At 46.1% G+C, this 23,897-nt stretch overlaps 1 protein-coding gene and 1 long non-coding RNA gene across 5 annotated transcripts in view; one reads left to right on the forward strand and one right to left on the reverse strand.

Moving 5' to 3' along the window:
- PARN (poly(A)-specific ribonuclease) overlaps positions 1–23,897 on the reverse strand; it is a 178,776-nt gene that overhangs the window by 47,164 nt on the left and 107,715 nt on the right. For all 4 annotated transcript variants that reach the window (XM_070460860.1, XM_070460861.1, XM_070460863.1 and 1 more), the window contains one exon: positions 4,574–4,760. In XM_070460860.1, the coding sequence (XP_070316961.1) occupies positions 4,574–4,760 (187 nt within the window). The remainder of the gene's footprint in view (positions 1–4,573; positions 4,761–23,897) is intronic.
- On the forward strand, positions 16,507–17,286 carry LOC110123964 (uncharacterized). The gene is made up of 2 exons (XR_002309641.2): positions 16,507–16,587; positions 16,925–17,286. It is a non-coding gene; the product is annotated as an uncharacterized lncRNA (long non-coding RNA).

Consider the following 23,897-nt stretch of genomic DNA (forward strand, 5'->3'; position numbering starts at 1 on the left):
CATGGATTGCAGCCCACCAGGTTCCTCTGTCCATGAGATTTTCCAGGCAAGGATACTAGAGTGGGTTGCCATTCCCTTCTCCAGGGGATGTTCCCAACCCAGGGATCGAACCCAGGTCTCCTGCACTGCAGGCAGATTCTTTACCGACTGAACTACAAGGTAAACTTGACCAATAATTTAACCAACGCCCCCTTCCCCTCAAATCATACACACACTGTCACCAAATAACAGAAGAGGAACTTCTTAACTATATGAAGTCAGCATAATCCTGATACCAAAACTTGATGAAGATACAAAAAAAGAGCAAACTACAACCTAATGAACCTCATGAACAAAGATATAGAAATAATTAACAATATATTAAAATCTGGCAACATGTAAAAAGGAGTGTTGATACATTATAACCCAGCGCATATATTGGGTCCATGACCAATGGACCCAATCCATGACCCAGTTGGATTTCTCTCAGGAATGCAAATCTGATTAAGCATTCAAAAGCCAACCAATGTCATTCAAAATATTAACAAAGGGCAAAACCATATGACAGTTTTGAAAGATAGGACTTCCCTGGAGGTACAGTGGTAAAAATCCACCTGCCAATGTACGGTACATGGGCTTCACCCCGTCCAGGAAAATTCCACAAACCATAGAGCAACTAAGCCTGTGTGCCATGACTACTGAGCCCGAGCGCTAGAGCCCATGAGCCACGACTACTGAGCCCTCAAGCTCTACAGGCTGTGCTCCGCAACGACAGAAGCCGCCGCAATGAGAAGCCTGCACATCACAGCAGCCCTCGCTCACTGCAACTAGAGAAAAAGCCTGCATGCAGCAACAAAGACCCAGTGCAGTCAAAATAAATAAACAAATAAAATTAAATGTAAAAAAATTAAAGAGGCAAAAGGATACAGAAAGAGTATCTGAAGATATCCAACAACTATTAATGATACAAGAGTCTTAGCAAACTGGAAATGGAGGGGAACTTTCTCAACCTGAAAAAAGACTTTTATGAACAACCTAACAATCATAGTTCAAGGGGAAACACTGAACTAATTTCCCTTTACTAATACTGTAAGCAAGGAAAGGATATCTACTCTTCCCACTAGCACTAAAGGTGCTAGTTGGTGCAATAAAGCAAGAAAAAGAAATAAAAGATACAGAGATTAGAAAAGAGATAAAAGTGTTATTAGTAAGCCAACATGATTGCACAAATGAAAAACCCTGCAGAGTATTAGGAAAAAACCCAACCTATCAGAATACGCAAATTTTAAAAGGCTGAAGGGATGTAAGATCAATATATATATATAGACTTGGAGGGACTGATGTTGAAGTTGAAACTCCAATACTTTGGCCACCTGATGCAGAGAGCTGATTCATTTGAAAAGACGCTGATACTGGGAAAGATTGAGGGCGGGAACAGAAGGGGACGACAGAGGATGAGGATGGTTGGATGGCATCACTGACTCAATGGACATGGGCTTGGGTGGACTCTGGGAGTTGGTGATGGACAGGGAGGCCTGGCGTGCTGTGGTTCATGGGGTCACAAAGAGTCAGACACAACTGAGCGACTGAACTGAACTGGTATATAGACTTCAATATATATAATGAAGAATTAATTACATATCCATATAGAAGCAGCAAACAATTTGAAAATGAAACAAACAATTCTACTTATGATCACATAAATAATATAAATATTTAGGGAAAAATGAACATAACTACTGAGCCCACATGCTCTAGAGCACATGCTCTACAAGAGAAGCCCATACCCTGCAACTAGAGAAAGCCTGCATGCCCCAACAAAGACCCAGCACAGACAAAATTTTTTAAAACATTCTTTTTTGTGGAATACAAAGGATCTAGAATAGCCAAAACAATACAAAAAAGAAGAACAACTGTTGGCGGGTTTATGCTACCTGATTTTGAAAGTGAAAGTTGCTCAGTCATGTCCAACTCTTTGCAAAGCCATGGACTATATATAGTCCATGGAATTCTCCAGGCCAGAATACTGGAGTGGGAAGCCTTTCCCTTCTCCAGGGATCTACCTAACCCAGGGATCGAACCCAAGTCTTTCACATTGCAGGCAGATTCTTTAGCAGCTGAACCACAAGGGAAGCCCAAGAATAATGGAGTGGGTAGTCCATCCCTTCTCCAGAGGATCTTCCTGACCCAGGAATTGAAGCGGGGTCTCCTGCATTGCAGGCGGATTCTTTATCAACTGAGTTATCAGGAAAGCTTACTATAAAGTCAGAAATAAGAAAGTGTGGTATTGGCATGCTGCTGCTATTGCTGCTAAGTCACTTCAGTCATGTCCGACTCTGTGTGACCCCTTAGACAGCAGCCCACCAGGCTCCACTGTCCCTGGGATTCTCCAGGCAAGAATACTGGAGTGGGTTGCCATTTCCTTCTCCAGTGCATGAAAGCGAAAAGTGAAAGTGAAGACGCTCAGTCGTGTCCGACTCTTCGAGACCCCATGGACTGCAGCCCACCAGGCTCCTCTGCCCATGGGATTTTCCAGGCAAGAGTACTGGAGTGGGTTGCCATTGCCTTCTCCGGTATTGGCATAAGAACAGGTATAAAAATGAGTGGAACAGAAGGGTCCAGAAATAGACCTAGACATACATGGTCAATTTATTTTTGACAAAAGTGCCAAGTCAATTTAAAAGGGAAGAAAAGTCTTTTTAACAAATGTTGCCAGAACAACTAGATGTCCATATAGAAAAAAACAAACCCTGACTCTTATCTCATACAAAATTCATTTGAAATGGCTCAGGGTTAAATGTAAAAGCTAAAACTATAAACCTCCTAGAAGACAGGTTTCTAGAAAATTATTGCAACCTTAGGTAGGCAGAGTTTAGGGACAAGGAAAAATCCACCAACCATTAAAAAAAATTATTAACAGGACTTCATCAGCATTAAAAATATCAGCTCATCAAAATACATCACTAAAAAAATGAACACACTACCCCAGACTCAAATAAAATGTACTTGCAGCAGAAATATTTGACAGAAGATGTGGATCCAGAACATATAAAAGAACTCCTACAAATCTACAGTAAAAAGAGGCAAGAGGTGTAAATATCACCTCACACAGAAGGTATCTGAATGGTTAGGAAGCACACAAAAACGCGGTTAACCAGAGAAATGCAAACTAAAATCACAATGCAATACCACATCATATATTCTAGAATGGCTAAAAAAGACTGATAGTTCAAAGTGTTGCCAAGGATCTGGAGCAACTGGAACATTCACATAATGTTCCAGCAATGGGAGTATAAAATGGAACATCCACTCTGGACAACCATTTGGCAGCTCCTGTAAAACTTAACACATACATATCCTAAGAACCAACAATTCTCACCTTAGATATTTACTCAACAGAAATGAAAACACATACCCACAAAAAACCATTTTACTGAAATGTTCACAGTAGCCTGATTTATAACAGTCCCACCTGGAAACAATCCAAATGTCCACCAAGAGATGAAAAGGCAAACAATGCATATTCATACAATGAAACGCGACTGAAAACGAGCTCTCAATACACACAGCACTAAGCGGGAGTTTCAGAAAGACGCTAAGTAAAAGAAGCCGACCACAGCACTGAGGGATGACATTTTTATAAATACCAAGAATAATCAAAATTAATCCACAGTGATAGAAATTTGGAACAGCTGCTTAGGATAGGGGGGCTTGGAGGTGCTTGAAGAGGGACACAATGAAAATTTGAGGTGGGAGATAGAAATGTTCTAACATCTTGCTTTGAGTGGTGGTCACACAGGTATATATAACTATTAGAACTCTTTGAACTAATAAGTATTTTAGATTTGCACATTTTGTCATATGTTAATTATACCTCAATTTAAAAAACCTCTAAAAACCGTTTTACAAGTATGGAAGGCAATCCAAAATATTAACAGCGACTGCTTCTGGGAGGTGGGATTATGGCTAATTTTTTCTTTGCTGATTCACACTTTTTTCATCTTTATATAATTTTCTATACTGAACCCCCGCCTTCCTCTCCCACCACCAATTTCTACGGTATTTATGTTTTAGAGTTTCACAAAGATCCTAAAATGTGGCCAGTGTTCATCTTCTGAAAGTACTATAGGATTACAGGTAAGTAACAGAAGTGTGTGTCAAGCTCTCCTTCCACAGCGGGCGTGTGGAAGGAGAGCTCAGTGTCTATGTGGGACATGGAAGGGGCTCAGCAGCTCAGCCAGAAGCGACGGGGCAGCCTGGGGAGAGGAAGAGGTCCGACGTGGGAGAGCTCAGCTCTGACCCCGGCTCACTCACTGAGTGGAGGGCGAGTCACGGAGCCCCTGTTTCTTCACCCCTAAGATGGGAATAAGATGTATCCCCTTTTCTGCCTCACTGGGGTTTTGTGGGTGTTAGCCGAAGTGGTCTATACAGCACAGAAGGAATTAAGGAAGTAGTAACTTCTGATATTATGTGAAAAGTCAGAAAAAAGTCTTTCTCACAAGTCAGATTTACTACTCTTAGTTCCATGAGAAACAAATAAGAACTTTGCTGGGACGACACAAAGCTGTTCAAATCGATAGCCAAGAACTCTTACCTGTTGGCATAATGGTGATTCTGCAAACCATAGGAGACGCACTGCGTGTTTAGCCGCTTTGGCTCAACGTCCTTCCAACCATCTTCTGTCCACTTTCTCTTCATCTGCTTCTCCTCACGTTTTTTCCCGACATAGTCAGCATAGGTCTGGATGCGATAGCTCTCTGCATACTTGCTGGTATTGACAGCTACAAGGAAAAGAAAAAATCCTTAACAAAGGGTCTGGCCTGGCCTCAGGACGTCGGAAAAGTGGCTTGAGGTCATCAAAGGAACCCTGAGGTGAGGTCTGCCACTGAGAAGCCAGGTGGCCTTGGGAACATCCCACGGCTCTCCCCATGTGAGTCTTCTCACCTGGAGAAAACAGAGTCCTGCTCCCCAGCCTCCCTTACAGTGCTCTGTAAACTATAAAGAACCAGAAGGATGTAAACAAGACATTAATTTTCAGAATATCTGCAGGTAACATTACTGCTTGAAAAGTGCTCATTTTCAGAGTAAGAAAATGAAAAACAAAACCAAACCGCCAAGGAAAACCGTTGTGAAAATAAAGATGACAAGAAAGGCAGTATGGACAGCAGTGCTGATCCCTGTAGGTCTACGGTATGCCTGTGCCTGGTGCTCTGCATACGTGACGTCTAACCTTCACAGGACACTTGCAAGCGAGAAATCACCTCTGATGAATGTAAGCAAGCTGGGGCACTGAGGCGGAGGCTGCCGCAGGCCACACTGCACCAGTGGCAGGGAGGAAAACCAGGCTGCTTGGACCCTACGGCCAGGGCCCTGCTTGAAGTTCTGCACTTCACTTTGGACTCTGCAGATTCAAGATAGTCCCACCATAGTTGAGACCTGCCTCTTCTCTTTCTCTTCTTAAAGCCTGCTAATTCTCTGTGATGTGCTTTCTGGCAAGAGTTCTTGAGAGCCAGAGCTTGTTCCCTTTTCGGTGTTAATGGGTGATAAGGCCAGGACCGTCTTCCTGCCTCCTTCTTGGAGGCTGGGGGCTGGAACACGGGAGTGGCCTGGGAGTGAGGACCCACAAAAACCATGTGGAGAGGCCCCTTGTGCTGCTCTGTTTCGGTAGTGTGAGCACACACTTCCTGCCCACTGGTTATTACCCCCACTAGCAGCAAGACAGTAAGGGCTGGGCCCTGCTGGCGGGGGGCTGCGGGAGCAGACCTGGGACCTGTGCCACTGGAAAAGCACCATGATGTCTGACTCTGTGTACCCACTTTCAGCAACTTCTTGGTACAGAGTAAAGGAAGTGAGTGTTAGTCGCTCAGCAGTGTCCGATGCTTTGTGACACCATGGACCGTAGCCCACCAGGCTCCTCTGTCCATGGGGACTCTCCAGGCAAAAAGACTGGAGTGGGTTGCCATGCCCTCCTCCAGGGAATCTTCCTGACCGAGGGGTTGAACTCGGGTCTCCTGAGTTGCAGGCGGATTCCTCACTGTCTGAGCCACGTACAGAGTGGTCCCCAGTAAATATTATGTGAATGAATGTAGCAAGTGATGACGAACACACCAGACCTGGACAAGGGACTCCCGTACTCCAGGGACCTTGAGCCGCAGGGACAGACACCTAGATGAGACGCAGATACCCCCGCATATCTGACATGACCAGCTTCACTCCAAGCAGACCAGACTTGCCCCAAACTCCTCAGCACAACAGTGGTTTATAGAGTGTCATGCCTTAAAGGCTTGGCCATCTGAAGAGCAAAAGCAAAATAAAACACAGAAAGAAAAATAAGGAAAGACTCCCACTATTTCAAGTATCTTTTTTTCTTAAGAAGTTTGCTTTCCTTTTCAAATATTCACTCTAGAATTAAAGAGGGATAGGGTGGGGGGAGACAAACCCTAAAGGTATTAAAGAACTTTCATACTGTCCCAAGGAAGTAGAGTGAGTTAATGAAATGTGAGCTCAAAACAGCGTGCTCTGACTCACTCACAAGGAGATAAACAGAAAGCAATCAGTTCTGCAGATATGCTATCGACCAGTCACTCAGATCAGAGAACTGCAGAAACAGGATCCTTTGCTGAAAATCCTATTCCTCAGGACAGTTACTTTTCTAGCTTCCAAGGGACTGCACTTCTGACTTTCTCAGCTCATTCATCTAACTGCCCCACAATCTGTACATCCAACCAACATCATCCATCCATGCCTCTGCCCAGCAATTGCTCACTAAGTGCCTGTCCGTCCCAGGGACCATGCTAGATATCTGGCAGAACAAGAGACAGTCTCTACCTCTCGAGCCCACCTTCTCATAGGCAGGCTTTATGCAGAGTTATGTAAGCCTGAGACTACCTACTACACAACAGGTTCACCTCTCAGTGCGATGGACGCTGTGAACCCACAGATTCTACATGCTTATTCTGTACCGGTCGTTGGCAAGTGAGCATCTGCTGGATTTTCCTCTTTAGGTTTCACTCCTTACTCAGGCAGGTTTATTTTGAAGCGTGTCCCCAAGGGAAGACATCTGCCACAATGCCTCTCTCGAGTTTAGTTTGGACTACCGAGTCAAAGAGGAGGCCTGAGTCAACATTCACCATGAAAGCAAAGGTGATGATAAGGTCATAAAGGAGCCAAGATGATCTACTTAACAGCATCCGACTGTTTCCAGTAATTTAGGTCCCAGCCCCATGGACAAATGTTTCAAAAGCTCCCTGACCATGATGGGGAATTTATCTGAGCACATTTGGAACGAGGAGCGCTTAAAGGGGGAAACAAATAACAATCCCCTTTTCACTGCTGGCCTTCACATGGCAATAATTTACCAGCATTCCTTCAAGTCCCAGCAGCTTTGCAGCTCTCGGCCTTTAATCTGGAAGCCAGCTCTGGCGCAGAGCCACCCCTCTAATGGATGAATCAGCAAAATGAATTGGCTGTCAGCTGCGTCCTTCAGTGATTCCAGCTCGCCTGTCAGAAGCGGCGTGGAGCAGGCGGCTTGGTAACACTAACCTTTTCCAAATTTGTCAGGGAAATGATTCAAGGCCATCTTTCGGCCATGCCACTCTGTTGAAGCCACTGCAAAACCAGACACGGTGAGGGCCCTCCCCAGCTCCCTGTGGGTGAACAAGAGCACCTCCTCTCCCGCAGACTTCACCCACCCACAGCTCCGCTGAGCCGGGCGCCCTGTCTCGAAGCATTTAATCTTTACAACCACCCCACAGGGAAGAGACGTTCTAGTCATCACACAGATAAAGAGACTGAATATCAGGGAGCCAAGCACGCCTGCTTACAGTCTTGCAGAGCAAGCGACAAAGCTGGTTTGGAACCAACATATGAGCTTTTAAAAAAATATAACATTGCCACAAGTCTGACATATCTTTGTGTATTTATGTGTCCCTTTAGATTGAGGATTATCTCATAAAATGCTTCCCTGAAGAGGACTTTTAAAGAATTACTTACAATGTTTAGATTTTTTTCTTTGTTTTTTCCTAAAAATGTAGACCCTTCCACTACTATCAAGGAAAAAGTCTCTCCAACTAGGTCAAGAGCTACATTATGTTCACAAGAAGACTTAACCTAAGACATAGAGACCCTCCTAAATTGATCTATAGATGTGATGCGATTCCAATTTTTAAAATTCCATTTTAATAAAAACATTGAAAAAAATTTTTAAGAGATTAAGAAAAATCTCAGCAGAACGCTGAGCAGCAGCAGCCAGGGACTAGGGGGGTGAGGTCAACCCCCGGGAGGTGAGGGAACTCTGGAGTGATGGGACTGCCCTTTGAGTCTTGACTGTGGTGGAGGTTACATGATGGTGTGCGTTTGTTAAAACAAAGACCTGGCCAATAGAACAGCGTATGTGTATTTCATGGTATATAAATTACATCTCAATCGTTCTGTGGAATTTGAAAGGTCTGATTCCAAATTTTAAGTGGAAGACAAATGGGCCAATAATAGCCCAAACATTTCTGAAGAAGAATAAGAAAGGGAGACTTCCCTAGCTAGCTAAAAAGCTTATTGTAAACCTGTAGTACTTAAGACAGTGCCATAATGGTACAGAGATAAACAAACTGGCCCGTGGTACCGGAGAGCCTAGAAACAGAGCTAGGCATCTGTGAAACTCTGATATCTGACAGCGGCAGCATGACGGCGTGCAAAAGGAAAAGTTAGAAAAATTGTTTATCTACCGGAAAAAAAGAAAAAGAAAAAAAAACTGGATTCTTACTCACACCAGGCCAAAAAATCAACTCCAGATGGATGAAGCACTTAAATGTCAAAAGCAAACTTTGAAAACTTGAAAAGAAAATAGAAGTGAATATCTCTTCCTGAGCTTGAAGTAGGAAAGAATTTATGAAGATACAAAAAAAATGTTAAGCATAAAGAAAAGATCAATAAGTTTGGCTACATTAATATGAAAACTTGTGTCTGGCAGAAGATACTCTGAAGAGGGCAAAGACAATCTACATGCTGGGAGGAGATATTTCTAACATGTGCAACTGATGGAGGATTAGCACCAGAATACATAAAAACGCCTACAAACCAGTAAAAGAGGACCCAACAGAAAAATGGGCGAAAGACACAAAAAGCACACCCAGTCATTTCACAGAAAAGGGAGCATAAAATGCCAATAATTATATAAAGGAGTTGCTCAACCTCAGGCAAAGGCAAATTATGAGCACTTAAATAAGGTATCATTTTGTAGATTTTCAAGGGCTGGGGGAAGGCAGGGGGAACAGGAGACAGAGAAGGAAAGAGGAGAGAGCGAGAGTGAGTCTGAGGGCTAGAGAGGCACACAGCATCAAAAAAGCAAGAAGAGGATCAACGTGACTTTTATGAAAGTGGCTCCCCCCTTTCCATGTTCCCCCACCAGGAATCAGGGGTTTGGGATGCTGGAGGAACAACAGATTCTTGTTACAATGTGTTAACGGTATTTTAGCTCTTCCGGTTGAGTAGTGGTTTCACAGATGTTCATGACGTTGTAAACAAATTGTTTAGGTTTTCTGTTGTATACTCGGTCCAACTCCTAAGGGCCGTTTCTGAGACTAAGTCTGAAGGCCTCTTGTAGGAGGCAAGAGTTACTTCCAGTTTCAACGTCTCCGGCGATAAGGAGGTGTCCCTGAATGGCTGGAGTGCTGTAAATCAGCACGGGGGTGCTGACACACCCGGCTTCTCAGACCTTCCCTGGGGAAGCTGAGGATACTTGTGAAGCCTGGTTATCAAGCTGCTGCAATCATTTTATTGCAGCAATGGCTAGGAGGGGGCGGTGAGGTGGGGGGGAGCATCAGGAAACTCCGAAAGCAGTTCCCACAATCAGCCCTGCGCTTTCTGCAGTGGCTACCTCAGCCAACATCAGGTTCTCAGTCAGTTTCTAAAGGAATTACCTATATGCTTATCCACCAGATAGTTACGAGAAAGGGAACTATTTACTGGTTACTTATTCTGCCAGGTACCGAAAAATCCTGTAAGGATTATCCTGACTTTATAGATAAGGACACTGAAGCTCAGAAGAAGTGATGGGTTCAAGGTCCTGAAGATGACAAGTAGTTTTGGGATACAAAGCAAAGCTGCATTCTTTTCATGACACCATGCGCACTGGAAGGGTCCCAAACCACGTCATTTGGAGTTAACACAGGCAAACGCCTCTGTCTGCGAGAGCCTCAGAGTCCGGCCACCTCTCCATACAACAGTGTTGTGGACAAAGCAGGAGTCTCTCTGTGATAACCTGGTGTGTTCACCTCCCACCAGAAGTTGACGTGTGCTGAGAATGACCTCTGCCAGCTCTGCGGACCCAGGCCCTCCACCCCACCCGCCAACGTGTGCTTGAATTTTGGCGGTGCCCATTTCGGATGCCCTTCACAGCCTCTCCTGACTCCTCCCTCAGCCGCCAGCCTGGGGCCCTGCACCACTGTGTCCTCAATCTGGGCTTTCAACCCACACCAGGAGGGCACCCAACGCTGCTTTGCGTTTGCTTGTTTATTTACATGAGAACATACTGAATTGAGAAGTTGTTTCATATTCTATACAATTTGATCAAGTTTGGGTTTTCAACAGCATGACCACTTTTACCAGAGAGAGAATGAACGGGTTTATCTTGGATTCTCAAGAAGACAGCCAACTTTATAAAAGAGTGTGTGCAAGTTCAGTCATGCCCTACTCTTTGCGACCCTATGGACCTGCCAGGTTCCTCTGTCCAAGTGATTCTCCAGGCAAGAATACTGGAGTGGATTGCCATTTCCTTCTCCAGGGCATCTTCCCAATCCAGGGATCGAACCCACGTGTCCCGTGTCTCCTGCATTGGCAGGGAGGTTCTTTACCACTGAGCCACCTGGGGAGGCCTTTACAAAAACACTCAACCCTAATAATGGTCAGTAGGAACATTTGCCTGCCTTCAAAAAAAAATGATCCTGGATGTACTTCCCCTCAAACCATCTGAGGAACTAGGTGGATAAGGTGCTTGCAGGACTTGGTGCTCTGTCAGAAGCATGTGCAGTACAGCTATTTCCAGGGTGTCCAACAGGTGAGAGTGGGCAGTCGCCCAGGACACAAACAGCCCTGTTTTACCCTCGCCAGTCCATCCTCACCTGTAAAACCCTGCAGAGTCTTCAAGATAAAGTGCCAGCCTGCGAGAGGACGTCAGGGCACTGAACTCAGTGCAGCCCTCCCTCAACTCTGACTTCTTCCCACATGTGTTCCCAATGGGGCCAGGTGCCCTGTGAGGGAAGGGACCATACTTTACTCATCTGTGTAGGGCCTGGGTTCTCCCATGGTACTCTGGCAGGAATTTAAGATTATGGAGGGAGGGAAGAAGCACAGCTTTTGCATCTGTTGGCAGCTTGTTTCAAGAGAAGAAAGTCAGAACCAGGATACATATTCACATCTTCAGTTAAAAGTTCCATGATGAAGGCTGATTCAGGGGACAAAGAGTCCTGGGCTGGACACAAGGGGAGTGAACTCTGACTCTGTAGGGCTGGCTCTCTGGGCAGTGACAGCCCATGCACATCACCACCCCCGAGCCTCACAGCAACACCAGGAAGCAGATGGTGAGGGCCCTTACAGCAGATTTGGCCAGGACAACGCACCTACCCTGGACACAGCGTCGGGACCCAGCACCCGGGATTCCTTGTCTGTTGTTCCTCATACAGTGTGTACTCACCCAATGAAAGGTTTCTGTTTGTTTGTTTGCTTTAAAGCACTAAGGCTAGGGACTTCCCTGGTGGTCCAGTGGTTAGCACTCCATGGTTCCACTGCTGAGAGTCTGTGTTCGATCCCTGGTCAGGACACAAAGATCCCACAAGCCTTGCGGTGCAGCAAAAACAAAATTAAATAGAATAAAAAATAAAGTACTAAGGCTAAAGAATGAATACTAAAGCACACGAAAGAGATGCAAGCCCTGGAAAGAGGACAGGGGACATAATGGAGTAAGAGGCAGGGAAAGGGGCCGGTGGTTGGTCTCTCCTTGTGGTCCAGTGGCTAAGGTTCCTGACTCCCAACGTAGGGGGCCCGGGTTTGATTCCTGGTCAGGGAACTAGATCCTGAATGTCACAACTAAGACCTAGTACAACCAATTAAATAGATAAATGTTTTAAAAAAAGAGAGAGAGGCAGACGGGCACTGGTTTCATCCACCTCTGCCTTCCCCCGGCCTCCATCACAGCACCCGACATGAGACAGTCAGGAAAGAAATGGACTAAGGCCAGAGAAGCAGGCTCAGGTTGCGATGCTTGAAAGGATGTGAAGGGCAGAGTGTGAGAGGAAGAGCAGCTGAGCGCTCACAGAACCGGGCTCGCACCCCCACACTGGGTCCCCGGCACCGTGAGGGCGGGCGCTGTGAGCCCCATCAAAACTCAACAGGCACCAGGGAGGAAGTGGGTCCCATCCTGGTTCCACCACTTACGAGCCCGCCTACTCTGTGCTCCTCCACGTCACCCCCTCATTCTGCCTGTGGCTCACCCAGCGCCTTTCACCTCACGGTCTCTAATGAAGGCCAAAGAAGCAGAGAAGAAAACACTTTCCACAAACCGGACGTAGGCTGATGTGCAGATATGGCAACATTTATTTGAAATCTACACAGAGGGAGGCCATGAAGTCAAGTGGGAAAAACCACAAGTTCTGAGGCCACAGAGGTCTGGGTTCAAATCCTGCCCAAATCTTTACTTGCCTGAGGCAAGTTACCCAGCCTCCCTGGGCTTCCTTCTCTTTATCCATCAAATGGGGCCCATTTACCCATCTCAGAAAGCTATTAGGAATGGCAGCGATCTTAGCACAGGGCCTACCACACAGTAGGTGCTTAATTAATGAGGCTACTGTGGATAAATCATAGTTCAGACTAAAAGAACTACAGAGGCACAGATTCTACAGAGACACAGTACAGATTCAGCAAGCTGCAACTCATCACATGTGGGGAGCTGGAAGTGAGGGGGCCTCACACACCCAAGTCCGCAACAGCTCATGCAATAGCACTATCATCTAGAACTGGGGTCTTTCCCATGCAAAAAAACACATGAAAATAAAGTAGACTATACAGGAACCCATACATCAACCATAAGGGACAAGTGTAAAATCAGAAAGTCTGAACCATAACTTTAAAAAACTGAAGCAACCAAAATTAGTTAATTAATTTTCACTAACTCTCCTGATGACACCAAAGTCTGCTTCTGAAATGTGCATCTCATTCATTCACTTCACAAACACTGGCTCCAGGTTCTGTGTCAGGCACTGGGGCATGGTGGAAAGGGACAGATGATCCCCTCCCAAAAGAAGCTCACAATCTGGACGAGGAGGAGAAGAAAGGAAAGGAACAGACTGGCAGGGAAGCACCAGGGAGTTAGGTGAGGAATAAAGATAGTAGCACAAGGAGCAAAAAGTTGACGGTGGGAAGAGGCCACCGCTTGAGTTCCCAGCTCCCAGGGCCTCTGCCAACGGCCTCTGCGTTCACTGAATGACATCGCCAAGAAGGACTGCTTCCATGAACCAGCCTGGGGGTGGCGGGTCGGGGGGGAGGGGTGGTTCTTTTCATAGTTCCTAGCTGAAAAGTCAATTAAAAATAAATAAAGCCACCACTTATTGAGTGCTTACTACATATAAGCACTCTGCTGACTGCTTTACAAACAAATATATTTAGCTCCTGCTTGTTCATTTATTCACCCCTCCACCTGTTTGTGAATATAGACACTAATGTATGAAACTCTCACTTGTTTACTTATTCGTCTATCCATTCATTGATGAACAAACACACCATCTTCTACGCCTGGGCCACTGGGGATGAATGGGAGATCAGGTCCTTGTATTCGTTGGGAGGGCAGAACAGGGCACAGAGCCCCACATGTGCTGAGGGTTAGAAAAGCCCTCTGGAGTTTCCAGTGGGGTGCTGGCTGGTCAAGCCTGGGACACAGGGACCGTTTCTCTAAGGGAGAGACACTCGGGCTTTCCTGAGACTGAAGGTGGGAGAGCAGACGGTGTAAAAGACCCTGGGGACGGGGAAGTGCGTTCCAGGCAGGAGGAGCACTGACGAGGAGACACAGTCTGGACGGAGGAACCGAAACAGGACCTTACCAGTGGAGACTGAAGGGGGCGTGGGGAGGACCTGCGTGAAGCCGCGTGACGGGCACCCCACGCCGCATGCAGCGGGAGCCACAGTCTGGCCTGAAGCACCTGGAGGGGGTACGAGTGTGATCTGATGTGTGTGTCTGCAAGGTCACTGCAACCAACGGGGAAAACGGGAGGAATGGAGAAGGCGCAGAGTCAGAAAAGAAGTCCCAGTGGGACGCTGAGAAACAGCGACACTTAACCCACCTTACAGACGGGAGAAGCAGGGCCGAGGGGGCGGGGGACTAACCTAGGAAGTCCGGGGCTGCGGGCCAGGAGGGAACAATGGTCAGGGTGCTGGGGACCAGGCAGGAGGACAGGGCCCTGGGGCTTCGGGGCACAGAGGTCAGGGACCGCAGCTGAAGCAGAGGGCGACGGCGAGGGTGATGCATGCAGGCTCCTAGGACTTGCAAAGGGAAGGAATCACTGGGAGCAAAGGGCGCTGAGATCAGGAGTCCTTCTGAAAAGGTGGAAAGGGTTTGGCAGGTTTTCGGGGTGCTGGAAAGAAGCTGCGGGTAGGCCTGAGGATATGGGTCCATGTGAGGCCTGGAGAGGAGGTGGGGCCCAGAGCATGTGTGGGGGCCCCACTTCCAAGTGGAGGGAGCAGTGGGTTAGAGCTTTATGAAGCCAGGGTAGGAAGCCCCACCTGGAAGCTGGCGGCTTAACTGGGTGGAGAGAGGGGGTCTCCCTGAGCACCCCTGGGGCTGAGGCAGGGAGGACAGAGGGGCAGGAAAGGCTGTGGCGCTGGGACAAGCGTCCAACCGGAGACAGTGGCCTTCTGTGCAGAGTGACCAATTCTCCCATGCTCTTTCTGTCCTCAAAGCAACCCCGCAAGGTGGGCAGGAGCTCTGTTTTCAGACACAGAAACAGAAGCTGAAAGAGGCTGAGTAACCTGCAGAGGGCCAAGAAAATGACGATTTTATGATGGAGTCAAAAAGAGCAGGTGGAGTTCCAAAAAAGTTTAGAATTGAGAGTCAGTTAGAAAGAGAGAGTTTTTTTTTTTAAGATAAAAACACTTAAAATAGGAAGTTAGGAAGCAATTCCATACTTAGCAGTCCTGACAAACTTGACAGACAGCTGAAAAAGCTAAGGTAATTTGCACCATTCTTCACATTTCTTGGGAAAAAATTAAGGTTGACGTCTCAACTACACAGGAATAATTCAAAGTAAAATCAAAGATCTCCTCCTACAATGTGCGAAATGGCAGATCCTAAATGTCAGGAACACTGAATAAATTGTACTCTAGGGAAAACTAAATAGTACATGTTTTTAGTTATACTATTTTATAACAGTGTCTTTAAGGTCTGCATCTATCACAGAGGAGTACAAATAAATAATACTCGTGGTTTACAGAGAGGTTACCATGTTCCAGATGCTGTATGAGCTCAAATCCTAATATGTTACCATACGGTCTATAAGACCCTAGTATATTAACCTTAACATTGACTCTTTCATCTCTAATCCTATCCTCTACAAGACAGCCCTATTTTGAATATGGCCAAACAAGAGACACAGGTGGGTTAAGTCCCTTGCCTGACATCACAGTGCTGAGTGGTGGTGAACAGCCAGATTTAACCCACTGCTGACACAACCTCCTCCTCCAAGGGCACCTTCAGTCTAAAGGCACACAGTGGCAGCAGGTTTTAAACTGCAACAGTATCACTAAAGCAGACCTACCTTTTCTACCCAACCCACTCTGATGCTTCCTATTGTTCCTTTTCTCCTTTTTTTTTAAATTCTGGTGTCAACTAGCACTGATTTCCTGACCCAAAGCTTAAAACAAGCCACAGCTCATTGACACCCACCATTCAAAGTGGCATTTCTGTGTGACAATGCGCTTTGTGTTCTAAAAGGTTAATCAACAAAAGGACTTTTAGGACACAACCTATTCACCAGCCAGAGTCCGTGTGTAACTGAACTGCTGGCTGGAGGCAGTGGCTGGGTGTGCAGCTGAAGTTAAGCAGGGTTCACGAGCTCTCTCTGGTAATGTTTCAGATGCCAGATGCAAGCATACACCAAATAGAAATGTCCCCGGCATACACCAGGACAATACTTTTGGACTATTGACCTTGGCAGTTTGAGCACTTTATGAAGCATTAAATCTGCCACAATATTAGCGCTATTGTGATAACACATAAATGCACCATCTTTTCTTCACGTCCCAAGACCGTGTTTACAGAAAGCCTGACAGAGCAGCACATTTTCAGATTTAAAGGTTTTCACAGTTGAAAAGCTTTAAAGTCTGTTTGTGTATAAGCCAACCAGATATACTGTGGGAGATGCTGAGCCGCAATATTTACACTTTCACTACAGGTCTCTCTGTGGCTGTTTTGATGTGGTTTTCATTTGATAAAAGAATTTACCTACACCTCGTGACTCAGCTTATTCATTAACAAAGTGAAACCCAGGAGGGAAGGCGGGGGACTCCAGGGAGAGAAAGAAAATGACAGGCCCTTAGCAGCAGGCAGGGCTGAGCTGCCTCACCTGCAGGGTGAGTCATTACCCCTGGGAGGGGGGGCATCCATCCCCCAAAGCAAAGGGGCCTCTCCCAACCCAGAAAGGAGTCGTAGAAACTCCGTATAAAGTGTACACAAGGCAATTCCGTGTATGGTTCCCGTTAACCCTTCCTTGCCGCGCTACCAGTCTGCAACCTCTCAGGGTTCTCCCAAGGGCATCGTGATGCCACTCATAAACAAGCCCTCTTCCTCATCCCGCCTTCTTCCCTTCTTCCCTTCCACCCCCCTCGCCCCCACCGCTGCAATCCACCTACAGATGTGGAACCCTCTGAAATCCCCATCAAATGTGACTTGCCTCTTCTCTGTTTTCAGGACACCCCAAGTATGACCTGTCACCACCAAAAAATTAGGAAAAAATGCCAAGACGACCTGCTCTAACACTCAGGCCAGCGGCCTCGGTGCCGTGGGCACAGAGCCCTCGCTGGGCTAAATCTCCTTGCCTGTTCACGTGCTGCCAGTCCTCGTATGCCAGCTGCCGTACTGTGCTAGAGTCCGGTCTCTATGCAGGGAGAGTCTATGCTTCACAGCAGAACGAACGGAATCTGCTCTGCAGACCACAGGCCGCCTTGGGACCATGCGATGTATTTGTTTTAACCGGCAACATCTGACTACAAGAGTGTATAGAGAACCGCGTGCTTCGCCAATGGGGAAATAAACCACAAGTGATGAAGCTAGCCTTATTTTCCACTTCAGTTTTACTCTTTGCCTTTGCTGAGACTATGTGCCCAACGACTGATAGGTTTTTCCCACTGATAGGTTCTGTCTGTAGACTACACACTAAAACCCTACAGTTCACCAAACAGCCCAAAGGGGCAGCACAAAACCCAGTGAGAATTACTTTGGTTTTAAAGTCCCATTCCAGCTTGGCATTTAACACGCTCATTCTACACTGACAGTTAAGTCGCCTGCATGTGAACCAGTTTCATTCCAAAAACGCATGTGTTAGTCCAATTTGTTCCTAAGTCCAACAAGGTTAGCCCAGGTACCCAACTAACATAATCAACTATATAATACTATACTGTAATAGGTTTATAATACTTTCACACAAATAATACATAAAAAAAAATCAAACACAAAAAAAATAAACACTTTAATCTTGCAATACAGTACCTAGTACAGTACAGCAGCTGGCATATCTGGAATCGCGTGAACAGGCAAGAGGAGTTACAGACTGGAGGAGAGAGAGGAGGCAGGAGACGGAGAGCTGAAGGATCGTCAGCAGGAGCTCGAGCTGCAGTTTCACTCACGCCTGACGTAGCTGGACACGCGAATCCACGTTCAAGTCTTTGGAAAGTCTGCAACTCGAAGGTTCGCATGCAGGAGACTGACTACTTTTCTCCTTTTAAGTCACCCAACCATTTCCCTATAGACTTCAGGATTTTAGGAAGGCTAGTCCACCTCTTTTGTTTTCCTCATCCTTAAATCTGTCTTCCTGTTACGGGAGGCAGAGGTTCCTGACATCAATGGTCAGGCCTACAGGCAGCATCCGGGTCTGACAGGAAGATGCTAAGTTAACAGAAATAGGCGAAGCAGCTCAGGGTCAAACACAGACGTATACAGGAGGGCGGGGGAAGGAAGAAAAGGAGAGAGAAGAGAGGAAGGGGATGGGGAGAGCACTCCTGCCTGAGAGCCAGCCAGACGGAGCTTCTCCCATTTGGTGAGGAACTGCTTTCTGAAACTGGCAACTTGCAAATTCAGAGAAATCACAAGTTCTTTATGACACTTGCATATTTAAAGTGAAGCTGTTAGTCGCTCAGTCATGTGTAACTCTCTGCGACCCCATGGACTACAGCCCACCAGGCTCCTCTGTCCATGGACTTCTCCAGGCAAGAATACTGGAGTGGGTAACCATTTCCTTGTCCAGGGATCGAACCCAGGTCTCCTGCATTGCTGGCAGATTCTTTACTGTCTGAGCCACCAGGGGAGCCCCTCCTGAACATTTAAAAAAACTGTGAAATTCTTTGCCAGCAGGAGAGTAAAGAAGGCTTTTTTTTTTTTTTAATAATGTGATATTGGCATTGGTTAGCTTTCCTGTCTCAAGTTATTAAGATCTCTACATTATTCTGAACAATCATTTTGTTTTCTATATCCTAAGGAGATGTAAATGTAGAACTTTTTGTGTGTTTGGACACCCAATGGAAAATCAACTGGTTAGAAAAAGAGTCGAGTGCTACATTTTAAAGCACTTATGTGAAAAAAAAAAAAAAAAACAACAACGAATACAGTGGCAACTGTGATACTGCTAAGTTTTAAAGTATTCTGGAATATTTTATGACATTACACCTTAAAATTTCCAATGGCCCAAGAGTTTCCGGCAATGTCAAAATGCTTAACACAAATTAGGAAATTGAAAAACAACGTTTGCAAGGCCTGTATTGGTAGAGTGGAACACAGACTGCTTTCTGACTGATAATGGAGCGTTCATGGACTTTAAAGTGCTCTCTACATTAATTTTTCCCTAGGAAAATATTTATCACCCTTTAAATTACAGCTCTGCAGGCCCACATCTACTGCCTCTATGTAAGTAAAGTTTCATTTTAAAGCATGTAAACCTAAGTGTCATGAATGAATTTACTTATCCTGCCTCTGCACAGCATTACACTATGATTTCGATGAAGAAAAAATATGAGGATCTGATGGCAACTTGCATGGGACAGAGCTGCAAAGCTCCACAAACCATGGTTCTGCGGTTCACTCACAGACGGCTCCCTCTCTAGGTCAGGGGAGGGAGCAGTTAGAGGCCTTCACCAACAGGAAACACACAAACCACGCTTGCTTCCACGGCTTCAACTGGATTCTTCTGTCAAAACCAAATCAAGCCGCCAATTAAAATAATTAATTTTTTTAATGCAAAAAAAAAAAAAAAAACCCAGCACAGAGGTGCATCGCTACATATAACAGGGTGAAACAGTCCACAAGACTGACTCACAAAAGAAGTCACTCTGACTAATGTACAAAGGAACATGTTTTCAGTAACAAATCCCCCTTGGGACTTGATTTGGGAGTCAAACTGTCCAGCTTCTACCTTTAAATGATAGATAAGAACAGAAGAGTGAGTGGATATTAAGATGCAGGCAGGGATGGGGAAAAAGAAAGGAGAAAGTCGCCTTGCGGAGCCAAGTTTATCTCCTACTCCATCCCGAGCAGTCAGCCAAGAGCTGATAGAGGGCTTTTTGGTAAAGTAGGTAGAAAAAAAATCCCCACCAGCTCCCGGGTTGCCAGGCAACCTGCCACATTTTATTAAAGCGGGAGCGGTGAGGATCCCCAGAGGGCGGCCGGAATGCTGCGTCATGCCTTCTCCCAAGCTCCAGGCACACACTCGCCCCACAAGCCGCCCGGGGGGTGGGGGTGGGGAGTGGGGGGGGGAACTGGACATACACGATAGGGAGCAGCTACCCGAGTGTGGCCAGAAAGTCACGGACGGGGCACAAACCCCACACAATCGAGCAGCCATTCTTCTCCAGCTCAGACCAGAACGCAGCAGGGGTCACTGCTGTTGCCACAAAGAGCACAGGCAGACCCTGTACTTGGTTCTCTGCAAGCCTGGACTAAATGCCGTTGGGATTTTTCTTTCTTTTTTTTTTTTTTGCAGCTTGTGGGATCTTAGTTTCCTGACCAGCGACTGAAGCCGAGCCATGGCAGTAAATGCACCAAGTCCCAGCCACTGGACTGCGAGGGAACTCTCTGTTGGGATTATTTAAATTAAAAAAGAAAAAAATTTTTAAGTGATTCATGGTTGAAGCAGCACGAAGGCACAGTGCAACGAGTGAGCATATGCGCCCTGGGGATGCAAAGTCCTACCACGGGGCCCCCACTTCTCTCTGGGCAGCTGCTTCGTTGTCCTGGAGCCAAGGTGCTGCCCACGGGTCATTTCAGGGAAAGCAGTTCGTACGGTGGAGTTGCAACAGTGTGTACCCAACAGTGTGTACACCTGGAGCAGACAGGCAGGGAGGCTAAAGGTGAAAACCACGTTTAGTCGAAGTTACCCTTGAAAATTCCCTTTGGAGGTGTCACAGCAGCATCAAGATGTGGCTGTTTTCCCCTCCAGGGTCAGAGCGCCCCACTGTTTCACCTCTTGCACACCCGGGGGAAGGGATGGCTGGCGCATGAGGACAAGGTTACTGAACACACATGCAGGTGAGCGCACTTAATCTCTAATCGGCAGGAGTCTACCTTCCAGGCAGAACGTGGGAATGGATATTCTCGTGGGAGAAGCAGATTCCTGCCTCATCTCATCTCTGACTCACTCACGTTCCCTGAGTGGTGGTGGCTGTCGTTCAGCTGCTCAGTCATGTCTGACTCTTTGGGACCCCACGGGCTGCAGGCTTCCTTGTCCGAGTTTGCTCAAACTCATGTCACTGAGTGGAGTGACAAGCAAAACCAGTCTCACTACTGAGAAAAACAATTTCCCCAACAAGTACTTTTGAATTCATACAAGCTGAAGTATCTTATGCTGCTTCTCTAGCTGGGACTGAGTGAATTCGCACTCCAGGCCATTGTGCCCGTCCTCTGGGCGCAGAGCCCCCAGCAAGTCCTTCCGGACAAGCGGCGTGCTGCAGACACTTTATGTCTCCGGCGGTGTATCTCCAGGAGAGGGCATCTAACACAGCTATTTCTCCCTGCTCCCAGGAGCCCTGGGCTGGCAATGACTGCCAGTCACTGAATAACCATGACTACCCAAGACTGGAGAGCAGGGAGGGAAAGTTCAATAATTGATCTGGTCATTTAAAACGCTTTAATATTAAAATAAAATGGATGCATTATAGAGTGGGATTTTTCAAATGTGTGAGGATGGCTTAAATAAAACTGCAGAGAAATGCCAACTTGCATTGCCCGCCCCCACCCCCACACCTGGGCATCCCGTCTGCCCTCCTTTGGAGTCAGGGGTACTTAGTGGAGTTTAAGAGTTGCCCCCTACTGCACAGACCCTTTGTGATAAATAGTAACTGAAAGAACGACCCACTCTTTCTAGTGGAGCAAGAGCACCAAAAGGGAGGAGACCCCGGCCTCCTCTTCCTGGCAGCCAGGTGGTAAAGGTCATGTCCATGTGCAGTGGTTTACACAAGACAATTGCACTCAATGCACACAGGAACCTCATGGAGCTGTTAGTTTTTTGTGGACAGGAGCAATCCTGGAAAGAGCTGACCAGTGTGAGGAAAGGATAATGCCGTATCTCCTTTCTCCAGCAAAGGTGACAGCAATGTCAGTATCAACAAGGAAAGACGAGGGTAGCCTCAGCTCAGAGGGCGTGCTCTCACAGGTCCGGTCAATCTGTCTCAGAAGGCTGATGATACTCCTCGATCCCTGCACCCTGTGGTCACAATGGGACGGTGGGAATCCTGTCCTGTAAGCTCACAGCCTGACCCTCATTCACCAGACAAGTATTTCGAGGCCAAAGTGAAGTTATCGCCTCGCATCTGTCAGCTCATTACCAAGTGATCTGGACCAGGGACTGGGTGAGCTTGGAGCAGGGACCACCTGCCCTAGAGCTGCACTTACTACCTCCTGAGACTACATCTCATGTGATACCCCCATAGGCTCTGCTACCATCACGATCTAGAGAAAATGGCAATCTGTTGAACGACTTGCCCCAATTCCTGCAGCTGGTGTAGGGAGGGAAGCTGGCATTCAGACCCAAGGCATCTCCGACACCCTACGAACCAGGAAGAACGGCATCAAAGAAGGGACCAGCCACTGGCCACAGGAACATAGACTCATGGTGTCAGTCCTTTCCATGTGCCATTTTCAGCAGATAGATCACTGACTCTCAGTGGGATGTTCTGTCTGAATGAGAGGGGTGTACCCTTTGACCCAGAAATACTCTTTCAGGAAACCAGTCTATGAAAACAATCTGAAATGAGGACAAGTTTTTAATGCACAAAGATGCATTAAACATTTTTAAGGGTAATATATACATATATTAAGGGTATATATATTACCCTTACACATCTTTGTCTAAGGATATATATATTAAAAACCTGAAACATAAGCCTCCAAAATGTTCAACAGTAGGGGAGTAGCTAAATAATTACACTATTCAAATTCATCAAAACTATGCTTTTCAGGGGGATAAGGACCAAGTAATAAATAACCAATAAACTCTCTCACTAGTTATTTGGACACAAAGTAATCTTTTGAATGTCTACCTCACAGGCTACATCACTGATTCATTCAACAAATATATCTGCTGATCACCTACTATGTGTCAAGTACTACTTCAGGCATTGAAAATCCACTGAGAATAAAAATTCTGCCCCCCCCATTCCCCAGAAGGTGGTTATATGGATATACTCACTTCGAGGAAATTCATTGAATGGTATACTTATGATGCATGCACTTTTCTATATGTATGTTACATCTACATTTAAAAGTTTAAAAAATGTCTGGCATCATAGATTTTATATCCCAGTGGTAGACTGAAGACACTCCACAAAAAAATAAAATACACTATTTACATATAGTGCTCTAGAGAAGAAGAGTGGGGAGGGCTGATGCGGGAGTTGCGATTTTAAATAAAGTGATCAGGGAAAGCCTTAATGATAGCGTCACCAAACAAAAATGTGTGTGCGTGTGTGTATGTGTGCTAAGTCGCTTCCATTGTGTCTGCCTCTGCAACCCCATGGACTGTAGCCCACCAGGCTCCTCTGTCCATGGAATTCTCCAGGCAAGAATACCGGAGTGGGTTGCTTCCTTCTCCAGGGGATCTTCCCGACCCAAGGATCAAAGCCCCTTCACTTACATCTCCTGCACTGGCAGGTGGGTTCTTCACCACTAGCGCCTAGTCGGACACGACTGAAGGGACTTGGCACTGGCCACGTGGAAGACCCTAAAAACACAAATCTCTGCGTGTGTGCAAGTTAAAGTTGAATTTCAGAGACACAACAGATAATTTTTTAGTATATCCCATACAATATTTGGGCCATGCTTATTTCAAGCAAAATCTGGCAACTTAAACCTACTTAGTGATAAGATGGCATTTGAGCAAAACTCATTCTGATGGATTTAACATTTAATGCTTCTATACAGAATACAGAAGGCAAAAACTGTAACAGGATAAATTGCTGGTTGTTACTATGATAAAATGTAAAGCTTGGTGTAGCAAAATAGACTATCTTAAGACGCACACAACAAACTGGGACAAATATTTGCAAAATACAAAACCCAGCATTAATCTCTTTAAGCTTCAATTTCTTCCGTAAAATGAAGGAGGGATGGTTCACGAAATCGTTATGAAGATTTCAGAAGTATCTAGTAGCTAATAACTAATGGCTCACTAAATGTTAGA

This window comes from Odocoileus virginianus, chromosome 33, assembly GCF_023699985.2.
Source record: "Odocoileus virginianus isolate 20LAN1187 ecotype Illinois chromosome 33, Ovbor_1.2, whole genome shotgun sequence".
In the NCBI taxonomy this organism is placed as follows: domain Eukaryota; kingdom Metazoa; phylum Chordata; class Mammalia; order Artiodactyla; family Cervidae; genus Odocoileus; species Odocoileus virginianus.